The sequence below is a fragment of the Aplidium turbinatum genome, chromosome 2 (genome assembly GCF_918807975.1).
Source record: "Aplidium turbinatum chromosome 2, kaAplTurb1.1, whole genome shotgun sequence".
NCBI classification, from domain to species: Eukaryota; Metazoa; Chordata; class Ascidiacea; order Aplousobranchia; family Polyclinidae; genus Aplidium; species Aplidium turbinatum.
Genome location: NC_137473.1, coordinates 12,609,810 through 12,626,336, shown reverse-complemented (window position 1 = coordinate 12,626,336; position 16,527 = coordinate 12,609,810). Strand labels below are relative to the sequence as shown.

Here is a 16,527-nt window from a genome sequence, read left to right as displayed (position 1 = left end):
ACCATCTTTCTGGTTAAGAGCATGTTGTGCTTTCTGGTTGATGTACCACTTTTCTATAAACAATCTTTTTGTATAATCCTCTTCAGTTTTAAGAATGGTGGCGTTGGTCCAAGTAATTTTATGGTTTGAATTTATAGAGTGTTTTCAAAGAGCGGAATGCTCCGGACGTAAGAGCGGAATTGCAAACACTCTGTAAATTCAGACTATGAAATTACTTGGACCAACGCTACAGGCCCGTAGCCAGCCGGGGGCCAGGGGGGCCTCGCCCCCCCTGAAAAAAATTTCGCCCCCCTGGCAAAATCCCAACATTCTTGAGCAACAGCTGCAATTATAATGATTTTGCCCATTTTCCCGTTGCACAGCTCCAACTGGCCCAATTAACTACAATTGTTTTGTTTAGTTAACAGCTATGATGATTAAACAATTTCGCCCCCCCCCCCCCCTAACTCCTCCTTTGGCAACCTCAACAGGTTCAATTCAACCAAGGCCAACACGTGTTAGGTTGGTAAAAAAATTGTCAGAAACTGTGTAAAATAAAAATGTTTTGGGAAAGAATGATAACCTAACAAAGAGGGAATGGATTTCCAGCAGGCCTACAAACCGGTACAAATTAAGCTATACTTAATTCTTACCATTCTTAAATACTTACCATACTTAATTCATACTTAATTCATACCCATTACTTACCATACTTAATTCTAAGGGTCAGTGATAACCAATCTGTGCAGCGATAAACCAAATTTGTGCAGTTAAGCAGTGTTTATTTTTTTTCTTCAATCCAATCAGTGTAAATAAATTTTGTTTCTAGTTTTCTGATCTGTGAAGTGTTCAACCTTGCAGCAGATATTGCTACATTTGAATCTAGCACTGCCGTTTGTGAGTGTGGATTCTCAGTGTTAACAAGGGCTGACGCTCCCACTAGACGGAGCATGTTACAACCAAGACAGGCAAGCTTAGTGCTTATGGCCTTTGAACATTCTGTATCGAAATCTATCGATTTAGACTTGTTTGTGAGACGGCTTGCATCCAAATATCCGCGACTGCAATTGCAATAGACTAGCTCACGGTTGTATAGGCGGAATGTAATCATATAATCAAAATCCTCGGCACTAGCTTCTTCCAGCCAGTTAAAGTTTTTGCTCGTAACAAGTACCGCTATTTATACAACAAGTCAACAATTGCTTTGTTATGTTGGTCATTGTAATATGGTTGCCGTGATAAGAGACCAGTGTTGGTCTTAACCAGTGGCGTAGCCAAAGGTGGGGGGGTTACAACCCCCCCCCCCTTTGGCACGCGTGTGACGTCACGATATTGAGAATGATGCTTTCAGTCTCTTTATGCTTGAGCATGATGCTTTCAGTCTAAAAAAATTTGCCTAATTTTAAACAAAACTGCATTAAAAGAGCCAGTTTTGCCAATACCAAACATTCAAACATCTCAGCCAGGAATTAGCAACAAGAAAACATAGAGACTTAGCTTTATTTCCGAAAAATGCTGAAGAAAACATGATCTTATCCTTTTGCTATGCCACCTGACAGCACCACTTTACAGGAATATTCATACCCACATTTTTGTTGAAAATGCTCTCAAAATGCACCAAATTCAAAGTAATTTTTCAAAATTTTCTGGGAGAGGCCCCCCAGACCCCCCGTCGCTGGGTGTCGTCTTAGGCGAACACGCCGTCGGGCTTCGCCCGCCGGTCGTCAAAACCTCTCCTTTCAAAATTCCTGGCTACGCTACTGGTCTTCACACTAAACTGACATATTGCAATTTTTGTGGATACCGGTGTTTAAGAGGTTAAAATGCCAAAATCATTCAAATTTTTTCGGCCCCCCCCTAACGAAAAGTTGCCCCCCCCCTTGCTCTGCGGTCTGGCTACGGCCCTGCAACGCTACCATTCTTAAAACTGAAAAGGATTATACAAAAAGATTGTTTATAGAAAAGTGGTACATCAACCAGAAAGCACCAAAAGAAAAATGGTTGAAGAGCACTGTAGTAGACTAAAGAGCAATCAGAATTCGTCTGTGATTAGGCTATCGACTATTTTTCTGTGATGGTGAGTTGCGGTGATGTTGCGTGTTTTTAAAATTAAACGAATTCCGTAGTGTCTAATCACTTACTAGAGGAAGAGTTTTGTTTAAAACTGACATTTCAGCACAAAGAAAATCTGTTTAAATGAAGGCGCAGACTATTCCAACCACCGAACTTTCTATGTATGTAAATGAGGTATTGCTGTAAACAAAGCAACATTTATAGCACCATTGTGTTTTATGGCCTGAAGGCTAATCCATTGGCTAGACGTGAGAAAAAGATCGCTATAAATTTTTCGATATTCTGACAAAATTCTGGTTTCTAGTTTTTACAAAAATGCCGTTTAACTGCACTGGATATTAGAAAGAAGTTTGTTAAAAACTATCAAACATTTCGTAACTAACTTGCATGTATTAATTGGTTATGAAGCAGACTATGAAAGCAGAGATGATAACTTTATTGCTTATTTATTTTTTTTACAAAGTTACACGACAGATATAACTACATAGAAGAGGTTAAAAACAAAATCAAAATAATGAAATCAAGTTGTTGTAACCCTAACCCTATATGGCAGTAAGACACTGAAAAGACTTTTACGAGTGAAAATACTACGTAGGTCAGTTCAAACAGCGTAGTATGTAGCCTAACTATATGTATACCGTAGAACGGAGCTTGGTGGCAGTTGGCTTACATTCTGGTTACGAATAATATTCTACTACCCACTCAGAAGTCTCCATTCAGATTCAGTGAGTAGGTTGAGAGTCTGATACAAAGATTTGCTGTTTTTTTTAATTCGAGTTGACAAGTGTAGCCTATGCCCATTAGAAACATACACTCTGGAGTGGAAAAGGACTTAGTTGGACTCTCATCGGCTGATTGGCTACATGTACCGTACGCTACATTGGCGACATGCCTACCATAAAGTGATTTCTTCGCAACAAAGTGCAGCGTGTTGAAAGCTTGCAAGGATACGAAAGGTGTTCAACGTTTTGAGACTCAAGCATCGATCACAGTGTCCACGCCGTCATTGACAGCCGCATTGATGATGCGATATTAAACACTCTGGCAGAAAATAAGTATGCTACACGATACTCTATATTAGAATTTGCAATGACTAAAGCAGTGCCGGTCTTAGGGTATTTCGGGCCCTGAGCGGAATATATTTTGCGGGCCCCAATGACAATGATCCAATTTAATAGCGTAGTTAGGTATTTTGAAAGGGGAGGGGGGTGGTTTGACGGTCGGCGGGTGATGCCTGATGGCGTGCTCGCCGAAGACGACACCCAGCGGCGGGGAGTCTGGGGGGACCTCCCCCAGACAATTTTGAACAATTACTTTGAATTTGGGGCATTCTGAGAGCATGTTCAACAAAAATTTGGGTATGAATATTACTGTAAAATGGTGCTGTCCGCTGTCAACAAAATCGAATTTCAACCTATTTCGTCCCCTGAAAAGATCGAGAAAAATTTTGAAATGTTTGCGGCAACTCCGATCAGCGACCTCGGCTTTGTTGTTTTTTCTCTCGATCTTTTCAGGGTACGAAATGTTCAGGAGACGAAATAGGTTGCACCCGTTGAGTCTCTATGTTTTCTTGTTGTTAATTCCTTTGTTGAATTTTTCCATTGGAAATGACAAAAATTATTGCATTTTCTGAGTAAATTGCGGGCCCCCTAATTTGCGGGCCCTGTGCGATTGCACGGTTTGCACACACCAAAGACCGGCACTGACTAAAGCTATAGTAGGCCTACATTGGGTGTCAGCTTTTGAGCTAAAGACAGCCAAGCATAATTAAAGCGAGAACCGAGAAGTGATATTTTTTTGGGTGTTGATGTCATATGATAGCAATGCGCAAGCAATCTATCATATTACTTCAAGCGGCACTGATTCGACTCTCGGGGTGTGCGCTTCAACAACACACGTTAAGGACTGCTCTCCATTCAGCGGCACCTAATGGATGGAATAATTCTCCAGCAACAACACTTCAACAATCGGAAACTCCACTCTGTCAATCTCGGTGACCGGCCCTGCGTCATTCAAAGCCTCTGCGAATATGCGAAACTGCCAGGATTAAGCTCTGCAAGCTTTACCAGCCCGAGGATAACGATTCATTCAATCAATCAACTTGGATCAGAAGGACAGCGATTTCCCATTGTTCTTAATATTTAGCCTAAGATTAGCTTTTTAGTTTTGTAATTAGGCCTAGGCCTATATAGCTAGTATTGGCAACCTCTGCCACTACAGTTTTGGTATCGCAATTTAAGTCATCATTTCTGAAGATAAGTTGAGTGTGTTTCAGGAATTCATAGAAGTAGGGGATCGCGATATCCGACAAGTGGAGATAAAAGTGTAAGAAACAGTAAAAGTGTCGCCAAAAAATAAATTTAAATTTTTACAAAAAATATCATTGTAGCATTTTTAAAGTAACTTAGTGGTTGTCTAAAAATTGTCCGTAAACAACTATTTTAAACCTAATCTAAAGCAATTTTATTATTCACATTTCAAGCTATAATAATTTTTACAAACTTAACCTTTTTCATGCGCATATAAGATATACAGGATAAAAAGGTGACCTGAAAAATAAATACCAGCTTCAATGCTCAAAACCTGAAGCTTTCTATTTCTGAGATGTATATTATGTTTTCAATTTTTTTTTTCCTAACATATTTTTTAAACCTGTAAGTTTTATTCAGTTCAAGTTTTGTACTTAACTTTAGATTCTTAGTATAATAGGCTACAAAGTAACACAGCTACAAATTGCTTTACCCCAATCTAATGCAATTTTAAACAAACTTCAAGTTAGTTTTGAATGATCCCTTGTTTTGAATGGAGAATATATTCTTAACTTATTCATCTACTTGTTTTAATGTATCAGGTTTGGTGGCCGTGCTTAACTATATTTATCGATGCATAGGCCTATACCGCAATATTAGATCCTTTTATGGACGTCTTAAACCATTATGGTTTTGCCACCTTTTCCTTTTGTTGGTTTTGTTACTGTATTTCTTTTTCACAATATCATTTCTTTTGTATTCTGACAAAGAAAAATAAATTGAATTGAGAAGTTTGGAACGACTACTCTAAAAATGCAAAAAAAATTCTCAAACTTTGATAAATATTTGGCAACACTTTTATCTCAACTTGGCAATATCGCAGCCGAGTTGATCATCCCGCGATTTTTTGAATCTCTGGTGTGCTTTTGCGTTTCTGCATGGACTATTTTCTGAATTATTTCACAAATTTGCAGGATCGACAATAGCCAAACTATTCTTCATATTTTGTGGGAACTGCGTTTTGTAAGTTGAGAATAGATGATAAAAAAGCGGACCAGAACTGATCCTTGTTAAACGTCATATTTAAGCCTTTCAATTTGCTTTGTCGTAAACTGTCAAATATGGAACTTGCGCTGCTGACTAGTTTCAAGACGATATGTATTTGTATGGAAAAATATAATGTTAAAATATCACAGACTAATAGGTCATTGTTAGATTTCGAAAGACAGCGATAGTCTCTTTTTTAATCCCAGAGCAGTCCTAGTGAGTGATGTTTAATTCGCGTAATAGCCTATATTTAATTTATATTTCATGATTTAATTCAATGCGTGTAACTCAATATTTTTAAAGTTTTAAACATTAACATGAACTTTTGAATTTTACTGCTTTTTTGCAAATATTTCAAATTACATTAGCTTTGGACTATTTATTTGTAGGCCTATTATTTATATAATTTTGTGATGCTTTTAGAAAACAATCTAAAAATTGCAAATAGATGTTATAAAACATTCCATGGGCATATAATTGAAAGTTAGGTCGCTATTTAGAAATCTGGTCGCTTCAAAATTATCCTGAAAAAATACAGCCGGCTTTGTACAAGATGGCGCAATAGGATTTCTAATTTACAGTGTGGTTTAATCAATGGTTATTGAGCGCTTAGATCTAGATAGTATATTTTAAATTGGACCTTTTTCATATAGTTTTGGTATAACCACTAAGCAGTTGCATGTTTGCGAAGTATATGCAGTACTGATTAAACGCATAATAGTAATATTCAAGCCACAGCAAAACAAAGACATCAAAGATGAATTCTTTTGGGATAGCGTTTATTTTTCTTCATGTCATATCAGGTATGTGCTATTGCTGTTTGATTTAAATAATAAGTTATTTCTTATTTGTGAAAAAAGCTATTTTATGTGCGATAAAAAAGACTAAATAATTTATTTTATTGTAAAAAAGTACTTGTGTGAAATTTGATAACTAACAAAGACAAGTCGCCAGCTAAGTTGGATTAAACGACTTGAGATAAATTTTAAAGCAGCCACTTCATGAATCATAACCCATGGCCACTTTAGCACTTGCACTTCTATTAAAGTATGTTTTCGACTTTGGCTTTGTTCAGTCAGTCGTAAATGTTTAAAATAGCACATGTTTTTACTGCAAACCGCAAGTATAATGACTACATTTTTAAAACGTAGGCTAAATAATCTGGTCTTGTAAAGGTGGTGGCGTTAAAAATTCCTTTTCGACCTGAGTAGTTTGTGGAAAAATTTAAAGCAACGTAGCCAAACGTAAACAGCAAAAATCTTAGCAAAACAAACTTTTAAATGTGTATAAGTTACCAGCAATCCGTAACCTAAAATCACTGAGTTATAGCGAAGCTTTTTGGCAAACTATATTAAAGTAAAAGCATTGTAGCCTACAGTAAATATCGTAGATCTAATGCTTTTGTTATATGTGATGTTAAGCGAAATCACAAAAGTCTAGATTCGAATGCATCATTGATGCACTCTGACTAACGCTTAGCCTACTGTCCAACACCATCCGCACTCAAGCTGTCGATAATTGTTTGGTTAAGACCAAACTTTGGTCATGAAATCATTTGGTGATGAAGCTGGTTGTAAAATCATGTCTGGTCCAATGATGTTGCCAAAGTGTAAAAACCAGGCCTGTTGAAAGGCGACATATTGAGACCAGTATTAATGACATTTTCAGGCCCCAAAAATAATTAATCCATTCTTAAACAAAGGCACAAGAACAAAAATATAACATAGGCCTACACGACAATTTGTTTAACTTACCGAGCCCTTGGAAAGATTTTGAGTTCCTAATTTTATTCCGGGCCCAGGTCCAAAAGTATCCCTTGGACCCCTATTGTTAACACTACTGGCAAGAACATTTGTTTACAAACTAAAAATCACCGTAGAAAACGCAACATCTACCCAGTTACCGGTATTTAGTTTACATTACAAATCAATGTCATAATGACAAAAATTCAATAAACACATAGTTTGCGAAAAAAAGCGTTGAAATGTGCCATAACTTTCTTTAGATCGATCGTAGACTATGCTGCGATGATACGTAGGTTTTCTATATGTTTGCGTCTTGCGTCATATCAAAGAATGTATGCGTGAAGCACGATAACTTATCAAATAAAATCTAACTTACGGTATTGCGCTTTCTTGTAGTCTTAGTTTAAGTATGTGATTCTTAAGTTCTGCCTATTTTCAGCAAATTTAAAACTAAATTTTGACGCGTGCTCCTTAGCACTTGAGCAGTCCCAAAAATAATTCATCGTTTTTACCCCACTGCTTTGAATTTTTCTTTAGGCTCCATGGCGCAAGACAACACAACGACCGAGAACAGCACTACAGCAATGCCGGGAAATACCACTCTTGTCACAGTAACAACAGCTGTTGACGAAACCACCATGACACCAACAGGCATTCAAGTTGTTTCAACACTTGCAACTGACACTACGCAATCGGCTACTGCATCTGTAACTGTCTCGACGACAACTACAACTACAGCCGACAACCATTCTTTCGCAACAGGCACCACATCAGTAACTTCGGTTTCTGTTGTTTTGAATCGCACCACTTCACTTCCAATAATCCAGTTGAATGTGACTTCGATCATAGAGGTTTGTTTTGTCTAAATTTTAAATGTCGTGACGGAAACAAGCTTTTTGTGACACAGTCAGTGGCGGATCTAGAGAGGACACTTGGTAACTTTCTCCCCAAACATGGAAACAAAAAGTGACATGTTAGCACATCACAAGGTATAATTTAACATTTTGTGAGTACTGCAAACCCTCAAACGTAAAGGCCTGTTTTGGGGTCACTGGTTTGACATACTTTATATTTTCTTGGAATGCTTGCATGAAATAAAAAACTTTAGTGGATCCTTGAAAATTTTATTTTCGAAACCTTGACTGGACGCGATTACTTAAATTTGTATGTAATTTGACTTAACTGTTTCCATAAACACTCACTGTGTCAAATTTCAAATATTGAGTGCAGCATTTGTAACATGTAGCCTATGTAGCGTCCGTTACTGGCGTTACATACAGTAGGTTACATGTTTATGCGCTTAGTGATGTTATAAAGAATAACTTACTGTTACAAAAAGCTCAAAAGTTATGCTCTAATATAGCTTAAATATCCAACAAGAACGTGGCTATGAGGGATAAAGATAACAGATAAGGGAAAAAATAATTTATTAAATTAATTTATTAATTAACCCAAGTGGCTCAACAGCACCAGCGAGCTACACATGCTGGCTTCTGGTATTATTATATTTGTGGTTACTAACGAAAATAAAACCATTTCAAGTTTGGTTTGTAAGTTTTGTAGGCTATTGCTTATAATTATCAGTCAAACTTGCCATTGGACTTTACATTTTAGCCTCTGTCGTATATCCCTTAAAATATTTAAACAATAAATACTTTTACTACTACTAAAGAGTGTTTAATGCTTCATTGATTTGATTATAGGAAACTTTATCCTCTGACTGAAACATATCCCTGGACGGAAAAAAAATCCTTTGAGAGCTTAATCCTGGCAGTTTCACATACTTGTAGCGGCTTTGAACCACTGACGCAGGCCCGGCCACCGAGTTTAACGTTGTGCAGTTTCCGATTGTTGAAGTGTTGTTGTCTGTGAGTTAATCTATCCACTAGGTACCGCCGAACGGATAGCAGTTCTTAAAATGCGTTGCTCAAGCGCACACCACTACAATAAAGTCGAACCAGCATTGCAAAGGAATAAAGCGAAGCAAGAGCGAATCACATCAAATAGGCTACAGTTATTATTTACTAAATCTTTACAGTTGATTTGAATAAGAATCTTCTGATGATACTAATCAGGCTAAAACAGCCTGTTAAGATTTTGTGGTGAACAATAACATTAAAAGACTTAAATATGTCCAATCTTAAGTTCATTCAAATAAACCTTAAAGCGGTCTGCCTGTTGAGTAAGAATGGTTTACATTATACATATTGGTTTTATTAATACAAAATGCAAAAAGTGCTCTTTCTTTTAAAGTAGCAGCCATGTTGAACCGGTATAGACATGTTTGCAGCCATAATCTAAAAGTGAAAGCCATGGTTCTACATGAAAATTAAAATGATGCAATGTCTTGCTTGTGTTTCAGACTATTTCTAAATCAAACCGAAGTCAAGACATCGTTGAAAACTACAATATGACGGAGCAAATGTTTTTTACAAAAGTTGCGGACTACACCTTAGCACAGTCAGACGAAACTGTAAATGTAAGCAGACTGATATAGAGAGTAGTGTGAGTGTAACTAGAGGACGTATTGTTTGTACCTTGGGTGAAATTATGTAGCCTATCTGAAAAGGGTCCAGTAAAAGTTAAATATTTTGACAATTAAACGTGTAATAAACCACTTAAACTAAATTAAAACCGTCGTAAGGTGCGAGTTAATAATTTTAAATTATGATTCTATAGTTTTGTCCTTTTTATATTACGCCAAACTACCTTATGAAAATGAGGCTTCTTAAACTGCTGATCAAAACCTAAGTTTGGATTTTGAATAATTATTTCAAATTCCCCAGTGTTTACGTCATGCTTTGTGGGTACGAGATGAAGCCACGATGGTATTTATTAGACGCAATCAAACCATTTCATATTTAGCTATTTTAGAAATTTCATATTTTGCTATTTCATATTTATTTTCTATTTTAGAACTTTCTGAACACAACGACCGGCCAACTGCTCGTAGAGTTACTCGAAGCAGATAGCAGTATAATTTTGGGAAACTTCTCTAACACCATCTCTGCTACCTCCAGACGTGTATTCTTTTATGCTCTGTTACTGGATTTCGAAGATAACGTTGAAAACGAAGAATTTGTTGAAATATTTATCAACGAAATTGTTGCCGAGCCTTCCACAGGAGAATACAGTCTCGATGAAGAGAGATTAAAATCAAGAGCATGCAGCGAATTTATAACCGCCGGAGGAGAGAACCCTTCTTGCGTTACATCAACTGTTTCCCCTGCCTCAGAGATAAACTTAGGCCTGATAATAGGCTGTTCAGTAGCAGGAGCAGTCTTGTGTTTGGTTATAATTTCCATTGGCATAGCGTGTTTATGTAAAGATCAGTCCAGTTCAAAAGTATCACCTTCTCAAAATGGTGTGGAGCTTGAAAATGAACAGTTTAACGAAAATGGCATGCAAAGCCAAATATCAATAGACAACAACTATGACACTGACACGTAGGAAACGTCAGGAGACATTAGCCAATGCATGTAATGCGCATGATTCTGGTTGTTGATGTATTTAAAAAGATCAATAGCGAGCTTTTTGAAACTTTTCTGCAATGTGAATGCTTTGTTCCGCACAAAAACTCAAGATATTGCTTCAGCAAAACGTGGAACAAGCTTGGTTTTGGTTTTGACCCGGGTTTTGACCTAAAGACTTTCCAGTTTCCACTGTAGCAGGGTTGTTTTTAACGATTCCAATTCCAGTCGGACTAAACTACTTCAAAATCTTAGTCTTTTGCAATAACCGTGTAGGCTAGTTCTTATTTTAAAAAACCATGAAATATGCAGTGGTGGATCCAAGTCCCCCCTAAAACACAGAAAAGTAACTTCGTTCACTGTGTTTTTGCAAGGTTGGGTTAATATAGACTTACACGTCATTGTGCTTTATTGAAATTTCCCCCTTAAGGCTACTTGCTGGATCCACCTATGAAAAGATGCAGGTGAAAGGTTTTCACAGAAATTCAATTGTTTAAATTTCCTTTATGTTGTCAGCTGCCGTAGCTGGTAGAGCTAATGTAGTTGAAAGTAAATGTTTTTTTTTAATGTAACACCAAAGACGTTATTTTGAATTCTTTATATCTTGACAACAAAGGTAGGCTGAGTGTAGTACGGTACGTTACTTTTATCGCTACCTTAGGCCTGCTACTAGCGTCAATACGTTTAGTAGTGATATGCATAATTGCATATTGCATAGCCTAGTATCAGAATCAAAAAAAATGTCACATAGATCAGTAGCCGTTATTAACTTGAAATTAGTTATTACTTGCTATAACATTTTCAGGTCACTGACAACCTAGAATACAGCAGCCACTGTAGGAATGAAATCATTCTTATTGTGTTTGAAGCACATACGTAGCCACAACCAGTGGTGACTTGTCTATAAGAACCGCAGGGTCTGCAGCCCGCCTGATTGTTTTAGTACAGGACTTCTCAATTGAGAGTCCATATAGACCCCAAAGGATCCTATGTGGACCTATGGAAGGGGTCCTCAGGATTTTCTTATTGTTACAATCAGTATGAATGACCCAGGCAACTGACTATGTATACATTTATGCCATTAGAAGTAAGCTAATTTTAATTTTCAAAGGTTTACTTGAAATTATAGTCAATCATTTTTGTTAAAGTGGCCTTTGGCCCTAGCATGGTATAAATTTCCTCTGTTGCTAAATTAACCCCTTAAAAATTCGACATATTTTTGTTTACATTTTTGCATTTTTTGACATCTTATTTTAGAAACTGGATTTTTATGTTTTATTGATTGTGAGGGTATCTGCTGGGGTCCACAGAGATACCTGAACAGACTTCGTGGTTCACAGACGAAAACGCTTTGAGAAGTCCTGTTTTAGTAAAAGGAAGCAGTTTATAAGTACCGTATTGTACAATCTAAATTTATTAATTGACATTAAAAAATGTGTTGATTTTGTGTCACTGAACTGCAAAATCATGGGTTGTATTGGATTGCAGCTTTTATAAATTCTGTTTGTTCCGTGATATGGCGTAATTTGATAAAAAAAGAAGAAAAAAAAAAGAAGGCTTACCAATTGCGTAGTAGTAGGCCTAGTCTAGTTTTAATCCGGTGATTTCCCCTTACTGAAGGTGGTCGGATTTATCTCCACGTGCCGCAATCGCTTTCGCACCCTGCCTCCTCATCAATCTGTCTAATCTAAAGCATCTCTTATTGTCAATCGACCTTGCTGTTTTCGTTTTAAACTTGACTTTTCTACATTTTCCTGAGTCTTCCTTGTTTCCTACGACCATCAACTGACAACTCCAGAGCTCTTCTCAAAACATCATCTTCATCCCTCCTCAAAACATACCAATACCACCTCACTCCATTCGCCTTTGCCAACTTATCAACATTCTCATTCAACCCAAGCAAGTTCATAAGTTCTTCAGCATTCCTTTTGTTCATCAGCTTCATACCACATATTGCCCTCACCATCGCTCTCTGTTCTTCTTAAAATCGCTACCCTAACTCGTTTTCTCATGTCTCACCTCCGTACAGCATGGCAAATCTCATGCAACTTTGTATAAATTCTTCTTACAAATAGCGAATTAAGCCTACTAGTTACTCAGTAATTAACCTAATAAGGTGCTTTCAGATAAGCTGTTCATAACAGTTCACCCGTATTTTTTTTGCATAAGGCCTAGGCTTACCGCTTACCTAATAAAATTATATCCCATCAAGAAATTCTTCAACAGATTAATCAGATGTGACCTCTGTTTTGAACTCACTCTATTTTGTTGTGTCTTTATTTGTTTAAATTAGTAATTCCCAGTTGATCTTTAATGTCGCGCTGCTTGACTTGATGTTATCCAAATATTTCATTTTTGTCATGTCCTTTTTTGGTTCCCTACACAATCCCAGTCAGGGCAGTGTTAATCGCCCCACATACCGCCCGGACGCGAAATTTTTTTCCACAAACTTTTTGTCTCATTTGCATATATGGTTACCGCACGGCGCGCGTAACTGTTTTCACCGATTTTTGCCCTCACAGCAGCCGATTTTCGCCTTCCAGGTCCAAATTTAAACATTGAACTTGAAAAAAAATGTAGCCTGGAGACACATCTATAGTCTATAGTCAAGTTTAAAAAAGTTGAGAAAAGAAATTGATTCTGGTCACTAGTCTAAAAGTAAGATTTTCCGAATTGATTAAGAATTAACCCTAACCTAACTTTTTTTGAAAAGCTTTTGTGCACCGCAAAAACTAATGTAAAAAAAATTGACTTCGATTGGCGTCGAACCGATGTCCTCACGAACATAAGGCAAAAGATGAAACCACTGAACCAAGCACGCCAACGAAAGACGTTTGCATTCACACGGTATAAATACAAACTCTATGCGAAGTAACAAAAGTTTGTGGAAAAAAATTTCGCCGCCCGGCCGGGGCAGGGCTGTTTTGAGAGCCACTCATTTGAGTCTATTTCGTGTTTTTTTTTTGGCCATTTAAAAAGAAAACAAGATGGAAATACTGCTACAAAAACTTGAAATTCAATAGCTTACATCACGCAAGGCGTTTTAATCGCTTTCTATATCCCGGCTGGGTAACCACCTCCGTCTTGATCCATCCCGTTAGCTCAGTTGGTTAAGCGCCTGACTTTACGAAAAAATACATTGTAGTATCAAGCGACGCTGGTTTGACTCACGAGGTGTGTGCTTGAATTGAACAAAGCATTTCAAGGACAACTCTCCATTTAGCGGTACTACTTAGCAGATGAAATAATTTACGGACAACATTTCAACAACAGCCGGAAACTTCACTCTGTCGAACTCAGTGTCCGGGTCTGGGTCAGTGGTTCAAAGCCTCTACAAGTAGGCTATGCGTAACTGTCAGGATTAAGCTCTCAAAGAAGCTTTTTTAGTTCGTAGGTGAAGATTCCCTCAATCAATCATTTTAGCATTATTGGATTTTTCTTGTTAACCACTTTACGTAAATTCAAAATTTAAGTCGTCGAAACAACAAAGAAAACATAAAAGTTTGCATCATGCATTGATCGTACAAAAGATGGAAGTGATGGCTATCGTCTTTGAGGATGATGGTCTTTGCATAAACGCTAACGATGAGTTCTTAAATGACTCAGGAGTCCAATCCTGGCTTTGAAAGTTCAATTGTATTTATGATCCTTTGGAAGAGCTGGCCGTGAGTGTAATTGGCGTTATTTTTTCTGTTTACTCTTTACTATTGAGATCTGTTTTTCTCAAACGTAGCAGAACCTTCTTGAATGGCACTGGCAGACCTCCAAAGCAGCCTATCCTGTGCGGGTTCTAGTTTGTGTAGCCGACATTGTACTTTTTGAGATTATTCTTTAAGGAATCCAATCCTTATAATAACCTACCACTTTTTCTGACAAACTACTGAACGCTTACCTTTAACCAATTTTGAGTAAAAATGTACTTAGGAAGACGTTGATCCGGCATTCGTACTACATTCTCACACCATCTGAGTTGGTTTTAATAATGGGGGACTGCTTGTTGTTGCCGTCTCTTTTAGTTCGCTCAAATTTGTTCTTTTCTCTACTAAACTAATGTTCAGAATTGTACGCAAACACCGCTGTTGAAATCTCTCGAGATGCATTGATTATTCAAGAGATAGAAATGAACATTCAATGATTGTGTAGGTAGCCACTTAAAGGAGGCAGTCGTAGCCTACTCCCGCTGCAAAAAAAAAAATCGCAAATTTGGGTAAAAATGTGCAGTTATTCTTACCTAAGTGTTGATTGCTGTCGTCTCTATTTAATGAAAGACACAATCAGGGATTTATTGGGTTTGATGCGGGCTAATACAACGTTCACCTGGCGAGACAAATAGCAACTAGATTGACAGAACGAAAGGTAACACAGATTGCGCAACAAAGACAACTTGAAGGTCACGTGATAATACGCACACCAGTTCGTGTGTTGCAGATGCAAAGGGGTAACATCCAATATATCAACACTAAGAATTCAATTGACTGGCAAAAGCAGAGGTTGAGAACTATGTGGCAAGAACTAGGGGTGCGGTTACTGCGGTACTGATGAGCCCAGCCTCATGGGCGAAACACGTGTCTATCGCTGAGTTCTTTCTACACTCGACTGCCGAGAAACAAAATTTTGTTTAATTAAGGAAAAGCGACACGAATGAGAACAAACACGCTGGGTTAAGATAAGACATCATCAATTGTGACATATTGTTCTCAGCTGGATCAAAGAAAACGGATTTGTTTAACCGAATCTAGTTAAATGAGGCTAACTACGATAGGTTACTGCACTACGAGATTCAGAATTCCAGTCGAAAACTGTTTTTCATGATTAACGTTTTATTAAGCTCCATTTTTACAGGGAGAGCAAGAGAGAAGGCAAGAAAATTTACAAGGAGGACAAATTGCTCTCCCCTGTCCAGTGTCCACCCTTGGTTACGCCACTGCTTGCAACTAAATTAATCAAACCTTGCAGTGTCATCTAGAAAGAAACGAATTTTCGTAGCCTCAGCTACGGTACGGTACTCAAATAAGCACAATTTGATCAATGACAATTGACAATAGATTTTTACATAACCTACCTGCAACCTATATAATTATGCAAATGCATAAGCTAAGTGTTCACAAAATATGTGTCTAGACCTAAAGTAACACGCATTTAATCAATCTGCACAATTTTTTGGTCAATGATGTCATTGATTATATTGTTAGATAGAGTTCTAAGGGTCTGTATTATTGGTTGCTTGAAGTTGAGTTAGGAATGAAGATCACACTTGAAAAGTTGATCAATCATACAGATCAATTGAATAGTGAATACCGCATTAGGCTATATAAATAACAATCTTAGCCTGCTGGTAGCCCATCACCTCATAAGTTTACAAGCTTTAACATTTCTAATTTAATTAGTTGACATGTGTATGTTAGTCTGAAAGTCCCGGGTCTAAATGTAACACAAATAGTTGCATCTACAGTAGCCTAGTCAGTAGGCCTACAGTTGCTATGATGCTAATCATTGTGCCCACTTCTTTCAAACTGTGTTGTCTGCACTAAATACACTTTCACTTGCAGCACTGAATCAATTTGACAATCATTTTGTGATAGTTTTTAAGAAGATATCAAAGCAATATCCAAATTAGCAGAAGTTCAAATCCAAATCCGGTTGTTGAAAATGCTTAAATCCAAATTTGATTGGCGCGGCAAGTAGCAATCCGCTCATATAGCCTACTGTATATAGCTGTTGAGTAGTTTTTGAGGTCATAGGCTATAGCCTACATAACTGTTGAGTATCCTACAACTCAGCACATTGCAGTTGAGCACGTGACAACTGAACTAGCAACATTTCAGCAAGTTTTTGAGCCTTTACAAGTATGCGAAACTGCCAGGATTAAGCTCTTCAAGAAGCTTTCCCAGTCCGAAGATAAAGATTTAATCAATCAATCAAGTGGCTGAAATTGGTAATATAAACAAGTAAAGACTGGTCTAG

General features: G+C 37.5%; 1 protein-coding gene across 1 annotated transcript; it reads left to right on the top strand.

The window, feature by feature from the left end:
- Window positions 1-6,013: 6,013 nt before the first annotated feature.
- Window positions 6,014-12,010, top strand: LOC145765140 (uncharacterized). Its single transcript, XM_082576904.1, has 4 exons — window positions 6,014-6,151; window positions 7,631-7,944; window positions 9,456-9,572; window positions 10,010-12,010. Exons 1-4 carry the CDS (start codon window positions 6,106-6,108, stop codon window positions 10,541-10,543), a joined length of 1,011 nt encoding a protein of 336 aa, XP_082433030.1. The 5' UTR covers window positions 6,014-6,105; the 3' UTR covers window positions 10,544-12,010.
- Window positions 12,011-16,527: the final 4,517 nt, after the last annotated feature.

Excerpts from the sequence above, each read along its gene's own strand:
- LOC145765140 (XM_082576904.1), top strand. The coding sequence starts at position 6,106 with ATGAATTCTTTTGGGATAGCGTTTATTTTTCTTCATGTCATATCAG. Across the intron at positions 7,945-9,455 it reads ATGTGACTTCGATCATAGAG|ACTATTTCTAAATCAAACCG; the intron begins GTTTGTTTTGTC and ends CTTGTGTTTCAG. Across the intron at positions 9,573-10,009 it reads AGTCAGACGAAACTGTAAAT|AACTTTCTGAACACAACGAC; the intron begins GTAAGCAGACTG and ends TTTCTATTTTAG.